At 40.2% G+C, this 20100-nt stretch overlaps 1 protein-coding gene across 6 annotated transcripts in view; it reads right to left on the reverse strand.

Annotated features, from left to right (window-relative positions):
- The window catches only part of phf14 (PHD finger protein 14), a 268298-nt gene that overhangs the window by 91544 nt on the left and 156654 nt on the right, over window positions 1-20100 (reverse strand). For all 6 annotated transcript variants that reach the window (XR_011885414.1, XR_011885415.1, XM_072253393.1 and 3 more), the window contains exons 15-16: window positions 11550-11606; window positions 11344-11468 (exon numbers count right to left, since the gene is read on the reverse strand). Coding sequence is in view for 4 of the 6 variants with exons in the window: in XM_072253393.1 (XP_072109494.1) it covers window positions 11344-11468; window positions 11550-11606 (182 nt within the window). In the remaining 2 variants the exon portion in view is untranslated. The remainder of the gene's footprint in view (window positions 1-11343; window positions 11469-11549; window positions 11607-20100) is intronic.

Raw genomic sequence — 20100 nt, forward strand, 5'->3', positions numbered from 1 at the left:
CTCATGTACTGAATGCTGGTGCTGTGCAAAGCAAGTAAGCTATCTGTATTTGGCTTATCCAACATATACAACACCACATTATGAACAATGAATGCCATACGCTAGACAGGATGAAACGCAGCTGAATTGCTCTTCACCCAAAAATACTACTTGGATCCCTGGATGATGGCAAGAAGAGAAGAGGTGAAAGAACATGAGGTGTATCTCTTGCAGTTGCATGCTTTCAGTATAACATTTTCAATTTCATACTTATTTTTCTAAGCAATCAAAAATTGCAGAGCGAACTGGAATTAAACATACAGATTTTGATACTAAATGATTAGGTTGGCAGGTTCACAGTTAACACAATCTACAAGTGAACAAAATAGCTGTCACCTTTCACAATAAACAAAAATTAATTGATGAATTTTAAGGAAACATATAATTTCCTTTAGTTATTGAATGATCTAGCTAATTAAATACATTGTTAAGATAATGTAGTTCAATTAAATGGTTCACTGAACAGACACAAAGCATAGGCAGGTGTAGATTTTTGGAGTTATATCATTTTTCATCAGATATTCAAATTTACATTCTCTACTGAATTCCAGCCCTCACAATTATACATAATCCTAGTAAATAATTCAGATTATTGTGAGCAGAATGTAGTACTGGCTTTGGAAGCTGTTGGTTATATGAATCAAGAAGTCCAAGATCAGTTCAACAGTACACATACAGTACAAATGAAACAATGTTTCTCTGGAGCAAGGTGCACAACATATAACTCACACACACAACATAAAAGTAATCTTACCACAAATAAATTAACAAATAATAAGGTGCATTTACTACAGAAGATGCAAAGTAAATAGTATAACGCTACTGGTGCTTTGTACATGATGAGACCTAGGTGGCAGCAGGGAGTCAGTAGGATTATGGCCTTGAGAAAGAAGTTGTTTCCCATCCTAACAGTTTTTATCCTAATGCTATGGTGTCTCCTGCCTGATGATTGGTGGGGTGGGGGAGCAGAAATTATTGGATGGGTAGGAGGGATCATACACATTGCTAAGGGCCCCGAGTGTGCAGTATCTGGATAATTATCTCTGATACGTGGAAGAGCGACTCCAACGATCCACTCAGCAGTTCTTGCGATCCTTCCTTTTGGGCTGTGGTCAGATACCTTGCAATTCCTGTACCAGACAGGTGCAGCTGATCAGGATACTCTTGAAGATGGTTCCGTAAATACTGGTTAGAATAGGGAGTGGGGCCTTGCTCACCTCAATCTCCTCAGAAAGTGGAGACACTGCTATGCTTTCTTGACCAAAGAGGTGGTATTGAGGATCCTGGTGAGATTGTGCATTACGTGCACTCCCAGAAACTTGGTGTTCCTAATTCTCTTTAAAGAATTATGTAGTTTTCGTTGCCTTGCTACGAATACAATGTGATGGTGCTGGAGCAAATGCAGATGATAGCTATCAGAACGCTGCCTGGAATCGAGGACTGTAGTAATAAGGAGAGATTGGGTAGGCTTATTCTCGTTGGAACATGGGAGACCAAGTAGTAACCTTATGGAGATTATAAAATTATAAAATTTATAATAAGTCTAGAGGGCACAGACTTAAGCGGAGAGGTGAGAAATTTACAGATCATGGAAAGGATGCACGGCACTAAACTAAGCATGGTGGTCTTTCAATTTGATGGATGACCAATGTCTTGAGTGAGTCACCACTCCCTAATTGATTCCCTTATGCAATCAGAAACACAGTAGTGTTTGAGTGAATACTGTGCTGTTGACTGGATGAGTGGAATTCTATGGACATTCTGTTTGACACCATTCAGAATAACTTAATCAACATTCTATCCAGCATTTTTATGGAGTTAATATATCATTTCCAAAATGCAGTGCAACAAGTCTCCACATAGTTATTCCACTGTGTCCTTACACAGAGCAGCAAGAGGACATATGCAAACTTCCTTCCAAATCACACAATATTCTGAGTTTGAAATAAAACTTTTTTTTCTTGTAAAGAGTTATGTCCCAGGATTGTTTATCAACAATGCAATAATAGTGAGTACCTTAACCACATAAGCTGCAGTGGTCCAGAGTGATAATTTGCCACCTTCTCAAGATCATTTAGATTTGGGCAATAAGAAATGGCTATGCCAATTATTTGATTTCTATATTCTTTGCAAGTTGAAGGTGAGAGAATAACATGCAGCCTGAATTTCTGAATTCCAAAAGTGATTGGAAATGTGTAGATTACAATTGTAACTACCACTAACGATGATGTACAACAGTATTTGATCCTGTTATGCTTTGTCTTTTGTATATCTCTACTTCCAGGTCAACACTACTTAAATTGGAGGACAGTTGTACTCCCTAAACAGATTCAGCTATGCTTACCTTGAATATTATTGTATCATCACTGAAATGTCTTGCTCTGCTTTAAAGAGGGCTCACCAGTTTATAACAAAAGCTTCAAAAAAAGTTAACTATTATATAGGAGGGTCCTAAAGACTGTTGAGTCTTGATTTGTCACATGTACTTTAAATGCAATAAGTGTTACTTACATTCTGGGAAACCCACATGTAACAAAGCAAGTAGGTAGTGTAGCAATAGTGGTGTAATGCGTAATGGAAATAAGATATATTTAAATGCTATGTATTTCCAAATGCCTGTTTACTTCTGGTTGCTTCAATAAGGGGCATGAAATATAATGCTTTGGAAGTTTGAACATCAAAGTATTGGTGGTATCGAAGTACTGATAGTATACTTGTAAAATTAACAATGTTACCATAGTCATGGGGGATTTCAATATGCAGGCAGGTTTGGGAAATCAGGCTAGTGTTGGATACCAAGAGAGGGAAATTGTAGAATGCCAACAAGATGGCTTTCTAGAGCAGCTTGTGGTTGTGCCCACTAGATGAAAGGCAATTCTGGATAGGCTGTTGTGTAATGAATCAGATTTAATTATGGAGCTGAAGGTAAAAGAACACTTTGGAGGCAGTGATCATAATATGATAGAATCCAACCTGGAGTACGAGATGGTGAAGTTAAAGACAGATGTATCAGTACTACAGTGGAGTAAAGGGATTTACAGAGGCATGAGAGAAGTTGATTGGCAGGGGATACTAAGAGGGATGATAGCAAAACAGCAATGGCTGGAGTTTCTGGGAGCAATTCGGAAGTCGCAGAATATGATACATCCCAAAGATGAAGTGGCATTCTAAAGAGAGGATGAGGCAACCATGGCTGACAAGGGAAGTCAAGACAGCATAAAAGCAAGAGAGGATATATAATATAGAAAACATTAGTAGGAAGTTAGAAGATTAGGAAGCTTTTAAAAGAGGATACCAAATGTTTCTCTTCAGATATATAAAAAGAGAGGCCAGAATAGATATTAGACCACTGGAAAATGACTCAGGATAGGTAATAATAGAGGAATGGCAAACTACACTCGACTACAGACCTACACAGGACTGCATAAAGTGCACAAAACAGTGCAGGGCAGTACAATAAATAATAAACAAGACAACAGGCACATCAGGGTGTGCATTCTGCAGTTTGTTAATAGCGCCATACAGTTCATACAGCGCCTCTTTAGCATTAGCGCTGGGGGGAATGTTAAAGGACAGTGGTGAATTCCCGTAGTAAATAAAATAGTCTGCATCTAACAGTCACAAACTCTACTAGTGATGAGCAGTAACTAGAGACCAGCACAGAGCTCGTGCACCATTCCGTGTTGATGTATACACACAAGCCACCACCGCGAGCCTTACCGCAGAGCTGGATCTCTGTAGGCCCGAAACAAGACTAGCCGTCTAGCTGAATGGCTGCGTCTAGAACTCTGTGCTAAGCCACATTTCTGTGAAAATGAAAGCGCAGCATACTCTGAACTCCCGCCAAGTAGTCCGCTGGAGTCGGATGTAGTCCAATTTATTGTCCAAGGAGCGGAAATTGGAGAGCAGAATGGACAGGAGAGCCAGCTGGTTAGGGTTTGGTTTTAGCCTAGCACAGACCCCTGTCGGCTTGCTGTGCTTCCGCTTCCTCGCACACCGCTTACGACATCTTCACACCCGGCCACTGGCATCAGGCGACACCAAGGACTGTAGGCCTGGTCCGCAAAGAAAGCCGAGGTCGCGTAGCTTCTCCAGCAGATCCTCATGAAGGTTTGTTGTTGGGCAATTCCAATTTCCCACCAGCTTTTGGGGTGCTAAGCACCTAACTGAAGTCTATAAACAGCAGCCTGGCACATGGAACCGTATTTTCCAGGTGGGACAGGACAGAATGGAGGGCAGAGGCTATGGCATTGTCAGTGGATCAACATGAGAGATTAGGGAACTGGAAAGGGTCCAACGTAGCCGAGAGAAAGGCTTTAATGCATTCCATGACGAGCTGTTCGAAGCATTTCATAAGGGTTGATGTTAATGTCACAGGACTATAGTCATTTAGGCAGGTTACTGTCACCTTCTTCAGCACTGGAATAATGGTTGCCACCTTGAAAACCAAGGGGACAATAGACTATTCCAGAGAAATGTTGAGTATATCCATCAGCACTTCAATTAGCTGGGCTACACAGTCCTTCAGAACCCAATCTGGTATGGTATTGGGCTCCACAGCCTTGCATGAGTTGACCCTGGCGAGGGCCTCCCTCACCTCAGTTTCACCCAGAGAGTCTGCTCTGCTGGGGGAACAGTGTTTTCCTCGTCAGCACTTTGTTCTGTACATCAAACTGGGCATAAAAAACATTCAGCCTGTTGGGGAGTGAGGATTTCTGGTCACCGATGCATAGGGTAGACTTGTACTCTGTAATCCTCTGAATTCCTCGCTACATGCACCTGTGTCTCTGATATCGCAGAAGAGGTTGTATATTCTCTGAGATAGCTCCCATTTCACCTTTCTGATAGAGTGGAAAAACACAGTTCTTGCTTTCCTAAGAGCTGTCGTGACCCCCGATCTACAGGCAGCATCACAATACCTCAGCTATGCGCGCACCTCTGCAGTAAGCCATCGGCTTTTGATTTGCCTTCACATGGATGTGTTTCGTGTGGGTAACATCATCAGCACACTTCTCTACGTAGCTGGTCATAGAATCCACATACTCCTTGACATCTACATGGTTACCACAGGTAGCAGCCTCCCTAAACGTTCTCTCGTTTCTAATTTCAAAGGAGTCCTGCAGTGCTGAGATTGCCCCTGAAGCCAGGTCTTCACCACCTTTACAGCTGACTCAGCCTGTTAATCAGTGATTTGTACGCTGGAATTAATGTAACAGATAAGGGATCTGAGAGCCCAATGTGGGGTTGAGGAACTGTTTACATGTACTTGTATGTTAGTATAAACCTGGTCTAGTGTATTTACACGTCTGGTAGCAAAACAGATGGCTGATTTTGGTCCTCTTGTCGAAGAAAAGAAGTACTAGCACTGGAGAGGGTACAGAGAAGGTTCTCGACTGATCCCAGGAATGAAAAGGGTGATGTATAAAGAGCGTTTGATGGCTCTGGGCCTGTACTTACTGCAGTTTAAAAGAATTGGGGGGGGGGGGGGGGAGGGAGAATCTCATTAAAACCTATCGAATATTAAAAGGCAAAGCTAGAGTGAATGTAGAAACATAGAAAACCTACAGAACAATACAGGCCCTTCAGCCCACAAAGTTCTGCCGAACATGTCCCTACCTTAGAAATTACCAGGGTTACCCATTGCCCTCTATTTTTCTAAGCTCTGTGTACCTATCCAAAAGTCTCTTAAAAGACCCTATTGTATCCGCCTCCACCACCCTTGCCAGCAGCCCATTCCAAGCACTCACCACTCTCTGTGTAAAAAACTTACACCTGACATCTCCTCTGTACCTATTCCCAAGCACCTTAAACCTGTGCTCTCTTGTGGCAGCCATTTCAGCTCTGAGAAAAAGCCTCTGACTATTTACATGATCAATGCCTCTCATCATCTTATACATCTTATACACCTCTACCAGGTCACCTCTCATCCTCCGTCGCTCCAAGGAGAAAAGGCCAAGTTCACTCAACCTGTTTTCATAAGGCATGCTCCCCAATCCAGGCAACATCCTTGTGAATCTCCTCTGCACCCTTTCTATGGTTTCCACATCCTTCCTGTAGTGAGGCAACCAGAACTGAGCACAGTACTCCAAGTGGGGTCTGACCAAGGTCCGAGATAGCTGCAACATTATCTCTCGGCACCTAAATTCAATTCCACAATTGATGAAGGCCAATACACCGTATGCCTTCTTAACCACAGAGTTAACTTGCGCAGTTGCTTTGAGCATCCTATGGACTCGGACCCCAAGATCCCTCTGATCCTCCACACTGCCAAGAGTCTTACCATTAATACTATATTCTGCCATCATATTTGACCTACCAAAATGAACCACTTGACACTTATCTGGGTTGAACTCCATCTGCCACTTCTCAGCGCAGTTTTGCATCCTATCGATGTCCCGCTGTAACCTCTGACAGCCCTCCACATGATCCACAACACCTCCAACTTCTGTGTCATCAGCAAACTTACTAACCCATCCCTCCACTTTCTCATCCAGGTCATTTATAAAAATCACAAAGAGTAAGGGTCCCAGAACAGATCCCTGAGGCACACCACTGGTCACCAACCTCCATGCAGAATATGACCCGTCTACAACCCCTCTTTGCCTTCTGTGGGCAAGCCAGTTCTGGATCCACAAAGCAATGTCCCCTTGGATCCCATGCCTCCTTACTTTCTCAATAAGCCTTGCATGGGGTACATTATCAAATGCCTTGCTGAAATCCATATACACTACATATACTGCTCTTCCTTCATCAATGTGTTTTGTCACGCCCTCAAATGCCTTGCTGAAATCCATATACACTACATATACTGCTCTTCCTTCTTCAATGTGTTTTGTCATGCCCTCAAAAAATTCAATCAGGCTCGTAAGGCACAACCTGCCCTTGACAAAGCCATGTTGACTAACCCTAATCATATTCTACCTCTCCAAATGTTCATAAATCCTGACTCTCAGGATCTTCTCCATCAATTTACCAACCACTGAAGTAAAACTCACTGGTCTATAATTTCCTGGGCTATCTCTACTCCATTTCTTGAATAAGGGAACAAAATCCGCAACCCTCCAATCCTCCAGAACCTCTCCCGTCCCCATCGATGATGCAAAGATCATTGCCACAGGCTCAGCAATCTCCTCTTTCGCCTCCCACAGTAGCCTGGGGTGCACCTCATCCAGTCCTGGTGACTTATCCAACTTGATGCTTTCCAAAAGCTCCAGCACATCCTCTTTCTTAATATCTACATGCTCAAGCTTTTCAGTCCACTGCAAGTCATCACTATAATCACCAAGATCCTTTTCCATAGTGAATACTGAAGTAAAGTATTCATTAAGTACCTCTGCCATTTCCTCTGGTTCCATACACACTTTCCCACTGTCACACTTGATACGTCCTATCCTTTCACGTCTTATCCTCTTGCTCTTCACGTACTTGTATAATGCCTTTGGGTTTTCCTTAATCCTGCTCGCCAACGTCTTCACATGGCCTCTTCCGGCTCTCCTAATTTCCTTCTTAAGTCCTTCCTGTAAGCCTTATAATCTTCCAGATCTCTAACAATAGCTAGCTCTCTGAACCTTTCGTAAGCTTTTCTTTTCTTCTTGACTAGATTTACTACAGCCATTGTACACCACAGTTCCTGTACCCTACCATAACTTCCCTGTCTCATTGGAAAGTACCTATGCAGAACTCCACACAAATATCCTTTGAACATGTGCCACATGTCTTCCATACCTTTCCCTGAGAATATCTGTTCCCAATTTAAGCTTCCAGGTTCCTGCCTGATCGCCTCATAATTCCCCTTACTTCAATTCAACGCTTTTCCGACTTGTCTGTTCCTATCTCTCTCCAATGCTGTTGTAAAGGAGATAGAATTATGATCTCTATCTCCAAAATGCTCTCCCACTGAGAGATCTGACACCTGACCAGGTTCATTTCCCAATACCAAATCAAGTACAGTCTCTACTATTGTAGGCTTATCTACATATTGTGTCAAGGAACCTTCCTGAACACACCTAACAAACTCCACCCCATGTAAACCCCTTGCTTCAGGTAGATGTCAATCAATATTTGGGAAATTAAAATCTCCCACCACGATAACTCTGTTATTATTACACCTTTCCAGGATCTGTTTCCCTGTCTGCTCAATTTCGCTCTTACTATTGGGCGGCCCATAAAAAACACCCAGTAGAGTTACTGACCCCTTCCTGTTCCTAACCTCCACTCACAGAGACTCCATAGACATCCCTCCATGACGTCCACTTTTTCTGCAGCCGTGACACTATCTCTGATAAACAGTGCCACGCCCTCACCTCTTTTGCCTCCCTCCCTGTCCTTTCTGAAACATCTAAAACCCAGCACCTGAAGTAAACATTCCTGTCCCTGAGCCATCCAAGTCTCTGTAATGGGCACCACATCATAGCTCCAAGTACTGATCCATGCTCTAAGCTCATCCGCTTTGTTCATAATACTCCTTGCGTTAAAATAAACCATCGATCTGAGCACGTCCCTTCTCTATCACCCACCTATCCTCCCTCGCACACTGTCTCCAAGCTTTCTCTATTTGTGAGCCAACCGTTTCCTATAGCGGCAGAGTCTGAAGCCAGAAGGCTCAGCCTCAAAATAGAGGTACTTCCATTTAGCCAGAGTTCAAAGTACATTTATTAACGAAGTATGAAGTATGTATATGGTACATAACCTTGAGATTTATCTTCTTGCACGCAGCCACAAAGCAAAAAAACACAACAGAACCCATTCAAAAAGAAAACACACACGACCATAAAACATTCAATGTGTGAATAAAAGAACAAACCGTGCAAACAATAAAAAATAAACAAATAACATTAACTACAGAGTCTCCAAAAGTCAGTCCACAGCCACGGAGCTGCTGAGGCAACAGAAACCAGTCCAGGAGCCCGATAGCTGTAGGCCACAGCCACAGAATCAGTACAGTACTGCATTGATGGTTGCAGGCCACAGCTGCACAGTCCGTTCAGCATTAGAATGCCTTGATCAAATTGTGCAATGAGTAAAAAAAAAAAGTAGTAAATAGACACAAAGAACATGAACTGCAGAGTCCCAGAAAGAGAGGGTAGTGGATTTGTGGAATTCATTGCCACAGACAGCTGTGGAGGCCAAGTCACTGGGTATATTTAAGAGAAGATTGATAGGTTCATGATTAGCTAGGATGTCAAAGGTTACGGGGAGAAGGCAGGGTAATGAGATGACAGGGATAATAAATCAACCTTGGTGGAATGGTGGAGACTCAATGAGCTGAATGAGCTGAATGGCCTTCCATGCCCTATGGTTCACATGTGATTTCAAGAAAATCTCAATTTAACAATCTAAGTCACTAGTTTGATGGATATAGCTGACATTTTACATTCATTTTTAAGAATACTTTGTTAGGCGGTACACAACAGCCAAGAAATGAAGCCAGTCCCCTGGGATTAGGTTATTTTACATTAAGAGAAGATATTTATTAATACAGCACTTTTTGTGTGAGGTTGCTTATGTAGGGACATTGCTCTTCATCATCGATATCATAAGCCAAAATCATGTATGTACAGCAAACCAAGAGCAGTGAATACAAATCAGTGAAATTATGCTGAACTGTTGTAATTTTCTGATTAGGTCACAATTATAATATTACATCTAAGTTTCAATCACTACTCCATAGAAAAGACATAAAGGTCCTTGACAACGCACAGAGAAAATTTACAAGAATATTTCTAAGGACCAGGGCTTTAATCTATATCAGTTGAGAGGAGCTAAGGTACACTGAATCATAAAATCATGCAGTGCAGAAACAGTTATTTATTACCCATCTCATCTATGTCAAATATGATTCCCATTTATACTAATCCTGTCCACCTACATTTGACCCATATCCCACTGGTCCTTTCCTATCTTAACATCTTGTCCAATTGCCTTTTAAATGTTGCAATAGTATCTGCCTTTCTCTGAGGGTTATTTAATATTCACCATCTCTGTGACAAAGACTTACCTCTCAGATCCCCTTAAACAGAAACCTATGCTCTAGTTTTAGAGACCCACCCCAACCTTAAGAGGGAAAAAAGACTTTGATTATTTATTGTATCTATGCCCTTCATAGTTTCGCAGACCTCTACAAGGTCACCCCTTCACTTCCTATATTTCAGTAAGAATAAACCTAACATCGACAATTTCTCCTTGTAACTACAGACATTCATTTCAGACAACAATCTGGTGAATCTCTTCTGTACTCTCTCTCTGTTGCTGTAACATCCTTATTGTCATGTGGCAATCAGAACTGTACATTATACTTTAAGTGTGGTCTTACCAATGATTTGTACAGCTGCAACATGACATTCTAATTCTTATATTCAAATCCTCAGCCTATGAAGGCAAGCATGCCAAATGCCTTTTTTTCCACTACCCTATCCACATATGTCACCACTCTTAGAGAGCTAAGGACTTGCCCTCCAGCATCAACATTCCTGGGCCCCTTCCATATATTATATATGCTCTAGCAGAAACTGACCTCGCCAACCACATTCTCTCACACTGGTCCAGACTAAACTACGTCTGACATTCCTCTGCACAACTTTCAGGTTGATCTATGACTGACTACAGCTTCACTATCCATAACTCCACCAGTTTTTGTGCCATCTGCAAATGTACCAATCGCTCCTATATTCTCACCCATGTCACATATGGGTCTCACCACTGATCCCTGCAATATTCCACTTCTTTTTGCAGTATATTCAATTAAGCATCAGCTGAAAGGCAACATTATTTGGCACACCACAATAAAGGTCCAATTTCTGGATATAAAAATCAAAACATGTTCAGAAAAAAGTCTGATATTTCTCATTACATTTGTGTGCAGCATTCTAGTGGGGAAAACGCAAACGAACATTGTAACATAATCACAGATCAGATGACTAAATGTCAGAAGCAAACTAACCCATTGATTATTTGCTAGATTGAATAAGCTTTACTTAATGCAGAACTCTGTACTTCAATTGGATTACTGCTTGTTTATCTTTGTGACCTGTTGTTATACTACATTAACAGTCAACCTGACAAGGTATAATTAATCCTCATGTACAGAAAGAGATTATCCAACTTAATTACATAAAAATCCATAATGCAAATGTTTGTGGTATCTCAACAGACATAATCAATCTGGTTTTCCAAATCAAAGCTTCTGCAGTCAGATTTTTAAAAGATTACAATATTGTAAATTACTTTATAATATTTATAATGTTATACGTAAATACAAAGGTAAGAAAATGTTAGTAGCAACAGTAAAATTCATTGAACATCTACCTGACTAAATTTTCATTGTCTCCAGGGTTCTTGCAGGTAGCACATTCTGTCCTCAGGTCTTCAGATTTTGGTCTTTTCTGTAATGAGGTTTGCCGTCGCCGTCTTGTTCTAGGAGGAATTGGTTCCTAGAAAATAATGAATTTCTAGATGCTATATACATAATGTTAAAAGATGGAAACATATGTGCCTTCTAGAATAGCACAAACCTCAGCCTTTTCGCCATCCGAGCTGGTACCTCTTTTTCGTTTCTGCCCTTTACTTCTCTGTGAAAGAATAAAAAATGTCTTTACAAATTACTTGCAATACAGTTTTTCAGTCAACATTCTAAATGAAAGATTCTGTAACTTAATAATTGAATGCCTCTGGTTCTAACCACAAGCTTTTAACTGCCAGAGTGTAATGCATCATGAATAACCCAGTTTAAAATACTAAAATCCATAAAAAAGGAATTGTGGATTTGAATCATCTAATGTAAATCTCAAAATAAAAGAGGAATTCAGATGCCAACAAAAGACAGGTGTTCTATTGCTATTTAACTGTCTGATCCAATAATGCCAGCTCTGATCCTAGCAACCATTAATGCTCAACTTTCACAGGCAGAGGGCCCCCTTGGATGTTCCTTAGCAGGCTCCTTATTCAGACTTAAGTCGCATTGTAGTATCGGATTCTCTTTTCCAATACTTAATTCTGTTATGTACAAATCATTAAAAAAAAGCTAGTTAGGAATTTATCTGTTCTCACCAGCTGTTTCTCAATAGTGAAGCCTTTCAATCTCTTTTCTGAATCTTATGCTCAATTACACAGCAAGGTCCACTCCTTTTGCTGGATATATCTTTGAATGGCATTTCTTAGGGTTAATAATACATAATTTTTGCCCATTAATATAAAATAGAGAGAAAACAAATACACAACGCGACCTATGAAATCATTCCTAGCAAGGTTTTAAGAGATACTCCATGGAACCACATAGTTCTAACCTTTAGTTTTAAACAGTCCAAAACTTCAATAAAAAATGCATAGGAAAACAGTAAAAATTGTCAAGTGGTATCTGTTCTTATTTACATATGCACTTGGAAGTATTTCTGAAAACTACTATAAAACTCAAGGCTAAGTTCACTGAGTTCATCAACATTTGCTGCTTCACTTCAGTCTCTATGCCTTGAAATAAAGATATCAATAAGCAATCTGTGGCCCTCGTTCCTTCATATGAACTGCAGAACTAATATCAGGGACATTCCATAAACAACAAAATAACTTTTTCTTCAAAAAAAAAACTTCTTTTATAAACTTGTTAAGCTATCTTTTTTACTCAGCTGTCAACCGTGTTTCTTCTTGCTGACGTATAACACTGGCTTTGCTAGTGTAAAGAAATTGGCACGATCAAGCTTTCTAATTTTTACTCTAAAATTTGAATTCCTATACTGCCTTTGAATTTATTTTCATGGCGCACATAGACTCAGGATCTTACAAAGTGGAAACAGGCTATTTGGCCCAAAATGTCAATGGCAACCAGTGGTATCCATCCATATTTATCCCATCTTGCAACACCTGGCCCATAGCCTTCTATGCCTAGGTAATTCAAGTGCATGTCTAGACAGTTTCTTCAGTTTCATGCTTTCCCTCAACACAGCATTCTCCACTCTTTAGGCAGAATACTTTGGAAGTACCTGCCTGATTCACTCTGCATCAATTCCCCCCCTTGAATGCATTTGCATTGCTAGTTTCCTCTTAAGTTTAAAAAAAGCTCTTTCTTTGACATACCTTACCTTAACCCTCGCTCTCCATTTTACCCATTTCCTCAAAAATCAATAATGCAAATGTTTTCCAGTTCAAGTTAGTGGTTTTGTGGTACGAACCCAGAGGAAACTGGGGCCACTAACCCTATCACATAGTTGGGGAATCTTTTGGGATGTGACATGGATTTCCTTGGCATTCAGAAGAAATAAATGGCAGGTTAGGTTTCCACTGAAATATTACTTGATGCAAACTCTAAAGAGCATCACCTATTTAAGGGTGAGCAAGAACAAGTCGAACAAGGATAAAGGACAAAAGCTTGGTGCTCAGAGATGAGGGGTTAGAGAAAGAAGATCAAGCAGGTGCCAATAAGTGGCTACTCTCTCTGTGCAGCTCTGATAAAAATAATCAAACATTCCTGTTTAGGACTAATACAGCTGAAATCCAGTCACAGCCATGGGTACTTCAGTAAGCAACATAGTTTTAAGACATTTAAAATATCTATCAATACTCAAAATTGGTGGACCCTGGACTGCAGACTCAGATCAAGAGTACAAGGAAGCGTGAAAGGTGAGCCAGTCTGCAGGTACAATTGAAATGCAGAGCCCTCAGACACCCAATCCTGACTATCCTGCTGACAAATATACAGTCTCTGGAAAATAAAACAGACCTCAGAGCAACATTGCAGTACTAGAGGGACTTCAGGGTCTGCTGTGTACTTTGCTTCATGGAAACATGGCTCACCCCTGCCATGATGAATGCAGCGCTGCAGTCTGAAGGCTTCACCATCCCCCCAGAAGACAAGACAACTGAGTCTTTTAAAGATAGAAGAGGTGGAGTATGCTTTAAGATTAACTCGTCATGTGCACAGACATGTCAGCTCTATCTCAATCCTACTTAACTGACTTGGAAAATCTAGCGGTCAAATGTCAGCCATTTTATCTGTCGAGCAAGTTTCCTGGGTCATCCCGATAGTGCTGTACAATCCAGCGCTGGTAAAAATTAGGCAAGCACTGGAGGACCTGAGCACTGCGATCAGCAGTCAAGAAACAACGCACCCTGATGCCTTCCCTATCATTGTGGGGGATTTCAACCACGCCAGCTTGAAAAGTCTCTGAACAACTACTACCATCATACCCCCTGTGGAAACTGAAGTCAGAACATCTTTCAAGAGGGTAAACCTTCACAAGGCTTCAGGCCCTGATGGTGTACTTGGTAGCGCGCTGTAAACCTGTGCCAACCAACTGGTGCATGTGTTCAAGGACATCTTCAATCTCTCACTGCTGCAGTTGGAATTTTCCCCTGCTTCAAAAGGGCAACAAGCATACAGTGTCCAAGAAGAGCAGGGTAAGCTGCCTCAATGACAATCACACACTTACACTCATATCTACTGTGATGAAGTGCTTTGAGAGGATAGTCATGCCAGAATCAACTCTTTTCTAAGAAAGGACCTGGACCCGCTGCAATTTGCCTATCACCACAATAGGTCTTCAGCGGTTGCCATCTCACTGGTTCTCCACTCGGCTTTGGATTACCTGTAAATTAGCAATACCTACGTCAGGCTACCGACTATTGATTACAGCTTGGCATTCAATACAATCATACCCTCAGTTCTAATCAACATGTTCCAAACAGTGGGCCTCTGTAAACCCCCTCTGCACTGGATCCTGGATTTCCTTACCAGGAGACTATCAGTGTGGATCAGAAATAACATCTCCTCCTCACTGACAATCAATGGCATGAAGGTGTACAGGATTGAGAAAGATTAGCTGCTTGAGTGCTGTTGCAACAACAAACTTGCCCTCAAAATCAGTAAAACCAAGGAATTCATTATGGACTTCAGGAAGGGGAAGTCAAGAGAACATACACCAATCTCCATTGAGGGATCAGTAGTGGAAAGGGTGTGCACTTTCAAGTTTTTTGGAGTTAACATTTCTGAAGATCCATCCTGCAATGAACAAAAAAGCACAACAGTGCCTATGGTTTCATTAAGAGGAGACTTGGTATATCACCTGAGACTCTTGCAAATTTGTATAGCTGTATTGTGGAGAACATTCTAATCACTTGGATCAATGTCTGATACGGAGGTGCCACTGCACAGGATCGGAAAAAGCTGCAGATAGTTGTAAACTCAGCCAGGTTCATCATGGGAACTAGCCTCCCCAACATTGAGGACACCTTCAAAAGACGATGCCTCAAAAGTTCAGCATCCATCATGAAGTACCCCCATCACACAGGACCTGCCCTTTTTCCATTGTTACTATCTGGTACAGGAGCTTGAAGACACACAATTAATGTTTTAGGAACAGGTTCTTCCCCTCCACCATCAGATTTCTGAATGGAAAACAAACCCATTTGCACTACCTCAGTTTTCCTCTTCTTCTGCACTACGTACTAATTTACACACACACATACCACTCAATAGATATGTGACAGCTTAATGACCCAGGGTTAATACTGTACTAAATTTTCTGCTGATGAGTGCATGTGGACTAAAGCGAGAAAGGCAACAATTATTACCGAGAAAAGGATTTAGTAATAATGGTGTTGAGTTAAGTTTTGAAAAAAAAATGTCCTTTGAGACTTGCCACAAGCAGGAAGTTTGCTGTTCATGCAATCTCTCTGTTTCAGGTCATTCTAAAAATGTGAATTGCAGTAAATAATGGCTCATATGAGAAAAGTACAATTACCAATACTGCTCTTATATGTTCAATGACTCACTGCTAGTCACTGATGGAATCAAAGCTCCCATGACTTATTGTCCCATCTCTCTAGTTTTCTCTCATTTTTCTCATCACTTCTATGTTTTTAACAGTTTCTAGGTGGCTCTTGATTTCTGAAGATGCTTACAGTAACAACCATAGGCAAAGATATCCAGGAAAAGGGGTCCACATTTTCAAAGGTAGAGGCAGTAATCAAACTGCTAAGACCTTAGTACAGAACTCTAATTCGCAAGTGTTGGAAAAATATCCTTATTAGAATCTCCGTGTGTGATGCTTCCTACCTTTAAAAACATTTCTTGTATTCTACAATATATCTTAAATGCACTGGATATTTCACCTTAAACCAGAGCATCACTGAGATTCCCCATTGTACTAATATAGTTATTAAGCATCACTTTCTTTATTTCATTGTCAATTTGCAAATAAAAATGCAAGACTGGGATTCCAAGTCCTATTATTGATTTGAATGCTAAATCTGGGCCAGGGGTTCCCAACCTTTTTTTATGCCATGGACCAATGCCATTAAACAAGAGGTCTGTAGACCCCAGGTTGGAAACTACTGATCTAAGCTGATACCCAATGTATTATTGATAGGATCTTCACAGCAAATTTACTTGCTAGTTTGTTATGTTTTTGCTTGAACAATCACTTACATGTGGAATGTGGAAATCAAAAGGTAAATAGAAACTGATTAAGTTATGGGGACAGTGAAAAGTGATTGTAGAAGGCAATTTGTAAAAGCAGTATGCCCTCTTTTAACCTTCCCAAATTGCTTTAAAAAACCTTTTGAACAACACAGGTACTTAAAGAGTATTGAAAATTAAAGAGAAAGCCCTCAAGGGCAGGAGAGGCTCCTGTATCATCTTCCTCCCGAGGAAGGAGGTACAGGAGCCTCAGGGCTCACACTACCAGCCTCAGGAACAGTTACCACCTCAACCATCAGGCTTTTAAACCAGAGGAGATAATTTCACACAACTTCACTTGCCCCATCATTAAACTGCTCCCACAACCTAGGGACTCATTTTCAAGGACTCTTCACCTCATGCTCTTGATATTTATTGCTCATCTATTTATTATTATTATTTCTTTTTTTTCTTATTTTTGTATTTGCATAGTTTGGAGTCTGCTGCACACTGGTCATCTGCCATACTGGTGCAGTCTTCCATTGATTCTATTATGGTTACTGGATTTATTGAGTATGCCTGCAAGAAAATGAATCTCAGGGTTGTATATGGTGACATAGAAGTAACTTTGATAATACATTTACTTTGAACTTCACTTTTTCTTTGGCAGCTGTCAAAATCTATCAGAAACATTTCAGGGGTGGGCCTTTCCACGGCTCTGCCAGAAGCCATGTTTCTGACTCAGAGATACAAGAGCAACATGATTGGCCTTTGCATTTAGCCCAGGGGACCTTAAGAGCCAATTCCATGCAGGGCACACACTGAGTCAATAAGATCTGGCCTGTCACAGGTCACTGGAAGCTATGCAAAACATTACAAACTGAATGAAGTTGTTCCACAAAGTAGTGACTTAATCTACAGTATGTCCCCTTGATGGCTTGGAAACCACAACAAGAACAACAAATAAAGCAAACCAAAGTGTCAGTGAACTACTGTATGATAGCAGGTGGTCACAGTAGAGGAACAGATAATGCACTTGTATAAGAAAACATGCAATGAAAGTTATTAGGTGATGGGGCATATCCACAACATATTAACCACCTAAATATTACATCCAAAAGTGTACCCAACTTTTGTTTAATAAAAATATAGCTCTCAGAATGTATTAAAATTTAACTATCAAGAACCTCAAACACCCAAGCTTCTTTTCCAATTTAGTTCCTTTCACTGTAATACCTTATATAAAAAAATAAAATTTTACCATCATAGCTGTCTAGCTAAATATCACATAATTAAAGTTCTTTCAGTTTTGAAAACCTTCAACTAACTTAAGTCTTAACATTATAAATCAATAACCTGTTTTAACTTTCATATTTAACCAAATCAGTAATACTGTAAAATTAAGCAAAAATTGCTAAGACTGGCATAATTTGAAAACTTAGTTACTGCTAAAATGTAGGATCTCCAGTGCACAATTTGCATTCTTGTCTAAATGAAAATGAAGGACTGCTTAATTCATCATTGCAAGCAGAAGCCTACCACCTCAGCCAGCAATTAACACACTCCCAGCTTTAGAAACTATCATGACTCTGCAGCACAAAGTACATAAAATTAAGATCCTATATTGCATTCTGAAGGGCCACAATAAAGAAGAAAGACCTGCAGCATATTTTAACAGATTGCAGTTTGCATCCCATCTGTTTGGTTTTGGCTGTGAACACACAACAGATGGAGTAGTTATCATTTAAAAGCACAAATAACACCAGTGCTGCCAATTCTGGACTAAATTTAGAATCAAACTATTTCTAAATAGAAATATTCAAAATCATTAAAATAATAAACAAATAAAACTGTACCCATTTAAAATTTGCACCTGGGAGATTGCAATGGTCATCTGCATTGAACAGTCAAATGCAGTCAGATAGGTTTTCACACAGAGAGCCATTTCTGCTACTTTTAAGCCTGCAACCTATTTAGTTTTCAAACAAATGGGTAATTTTCACGAGCAGAATGACATCATTCACTTCAGAACTTCCTCCAATTCCACTACATCTAAAGGTTGGAACGTAGGTATTCAAGCTCTTACATTATATTCAAAATTCAGCTTTGTTATTTCTAATGTGTATGAGCACCAGGGTACTCCATTGTAGGGATACATATTTTTTACTTTATATTTTAATAATCTTCATTTCAATATTCAAACAAAAGCTATCCCTGTGTATATCACATCCAGTGCCCAAAACCTTCTAACCTTGCCTCTCATAGCAGCCAGGATAAGTTTCATATGGCTCTGGGAATTTGCCCACCTTCAAGACTGCATACTATTAAAAACCTCTTCTTTATTTATAGAGACCTTCACCTTGCTCTCACTGAGCTCTTCAAACTCAAATTCCATTTCCTTTGTGAATTTCATTCTGGTCCCTACAGATTGCCACATCGTTCCTAACAGGCCTTACTCTTTCCCTGGTTACTTCTCTATTCATAGTGTACTTATTATGTAATAAAAATCTTCAGATTTTCCTTAGTGCTGTCTGCATTGATAATCCGTACTCGTGATGGGCTTCAGCTGTCTTTCGATCACTAAAGCTGTCACTTGATTCCCTTTTCCCCTTTATCCATTCCTGTAATTTCCCTGTATAATTACCCTGCAAATTTGCTCCTTGATATCCTTTCCATTGGCTGATGACTCATGAACTTCTTAAGCAATCCTTTGGGTTTGGTGGTTATGTTCATCACTCCAATTGTTCTAAGATAGCAAACAAGGCTGACATGGGAACCACAGCTTTAGCCATCAGTGAGATAAGAACTGCTTAATAGGGCAGGTAGATGATAGTTTGAGAGATTTTGTACCTCCTTCATACTTTCTGCTTGATCTGCCCAGTGCTAAAGCAGATATTTTTTTCTCCATTTTCAGCAGTCACAGTCCTAGGATTGCCACGAGTTAATAAAAGTGTTGCATTTTCATAAGATTCTGAGAATATCATTATTTTTTCCACCCTGTCATGGGTATCTCTTGCCATATCTGAATTTAAGAGTACAATATACAGTATATAGAATATAAACCCCTCTAAATGTGATATCCTGATATTTTTCTTAACTCTAAAGACTCTAAAGCTTTTGACAGCTTGAGATACCTCACCCTATCTCTACAATACTCTCCTTAATCAATATCACTTCCATACATTCTCATTATTCTCAATCAGCAATATTTAATATTGTCCTGCACCTGTTTTAAAATCAAATATCTGTTATTATTATAACATCTTAATCCCATTTGGCCAATTACACCCGAAGCCCTTAAACTTTGTTTAATATGATTAATATATTTGTATACATGCACGATAAATTTCTTAGCCTGGTCCTAACAGAGAGTACCAGGAAACCTATTCAATAAAAAGCTACTCCTTGCTCTTGACCTCTCACTTCCATTTCTCTCCCTTTCAATGTCATAAGCTGATGCTCAACCCCTTGCCAAATTATTTCAAACTATCTCAGAGCTCTAGTGTATTTTCTTGCAAGGATACTGGTCCGGATGCTGCTGCAATGCAAACTATCAAACTTATACAGGTCACACCCTGCATTATATGCATTCATTTGCATAACCATCCCATTTCTAACCATGCTGGCATATGGCAACAGCCGTAATCTTATGTTTAGTACATTCGAAGCCCTGATCC

Source organism: Mobula birostris, chromosome 3 (genome assembly GCF_030028105.1).
Source record: "Mobula birostris isolate sMobBir1 chromosome 3, sMobBir1.hap1, whole genome shotgun sequence".
Classification (NCBI taxonomy): Eukaryota; Metazoa; Chordata; class Chondrichthyes; order Myliobatiformes; family Myliobatidae; genus Mobula; species Mobula birostris.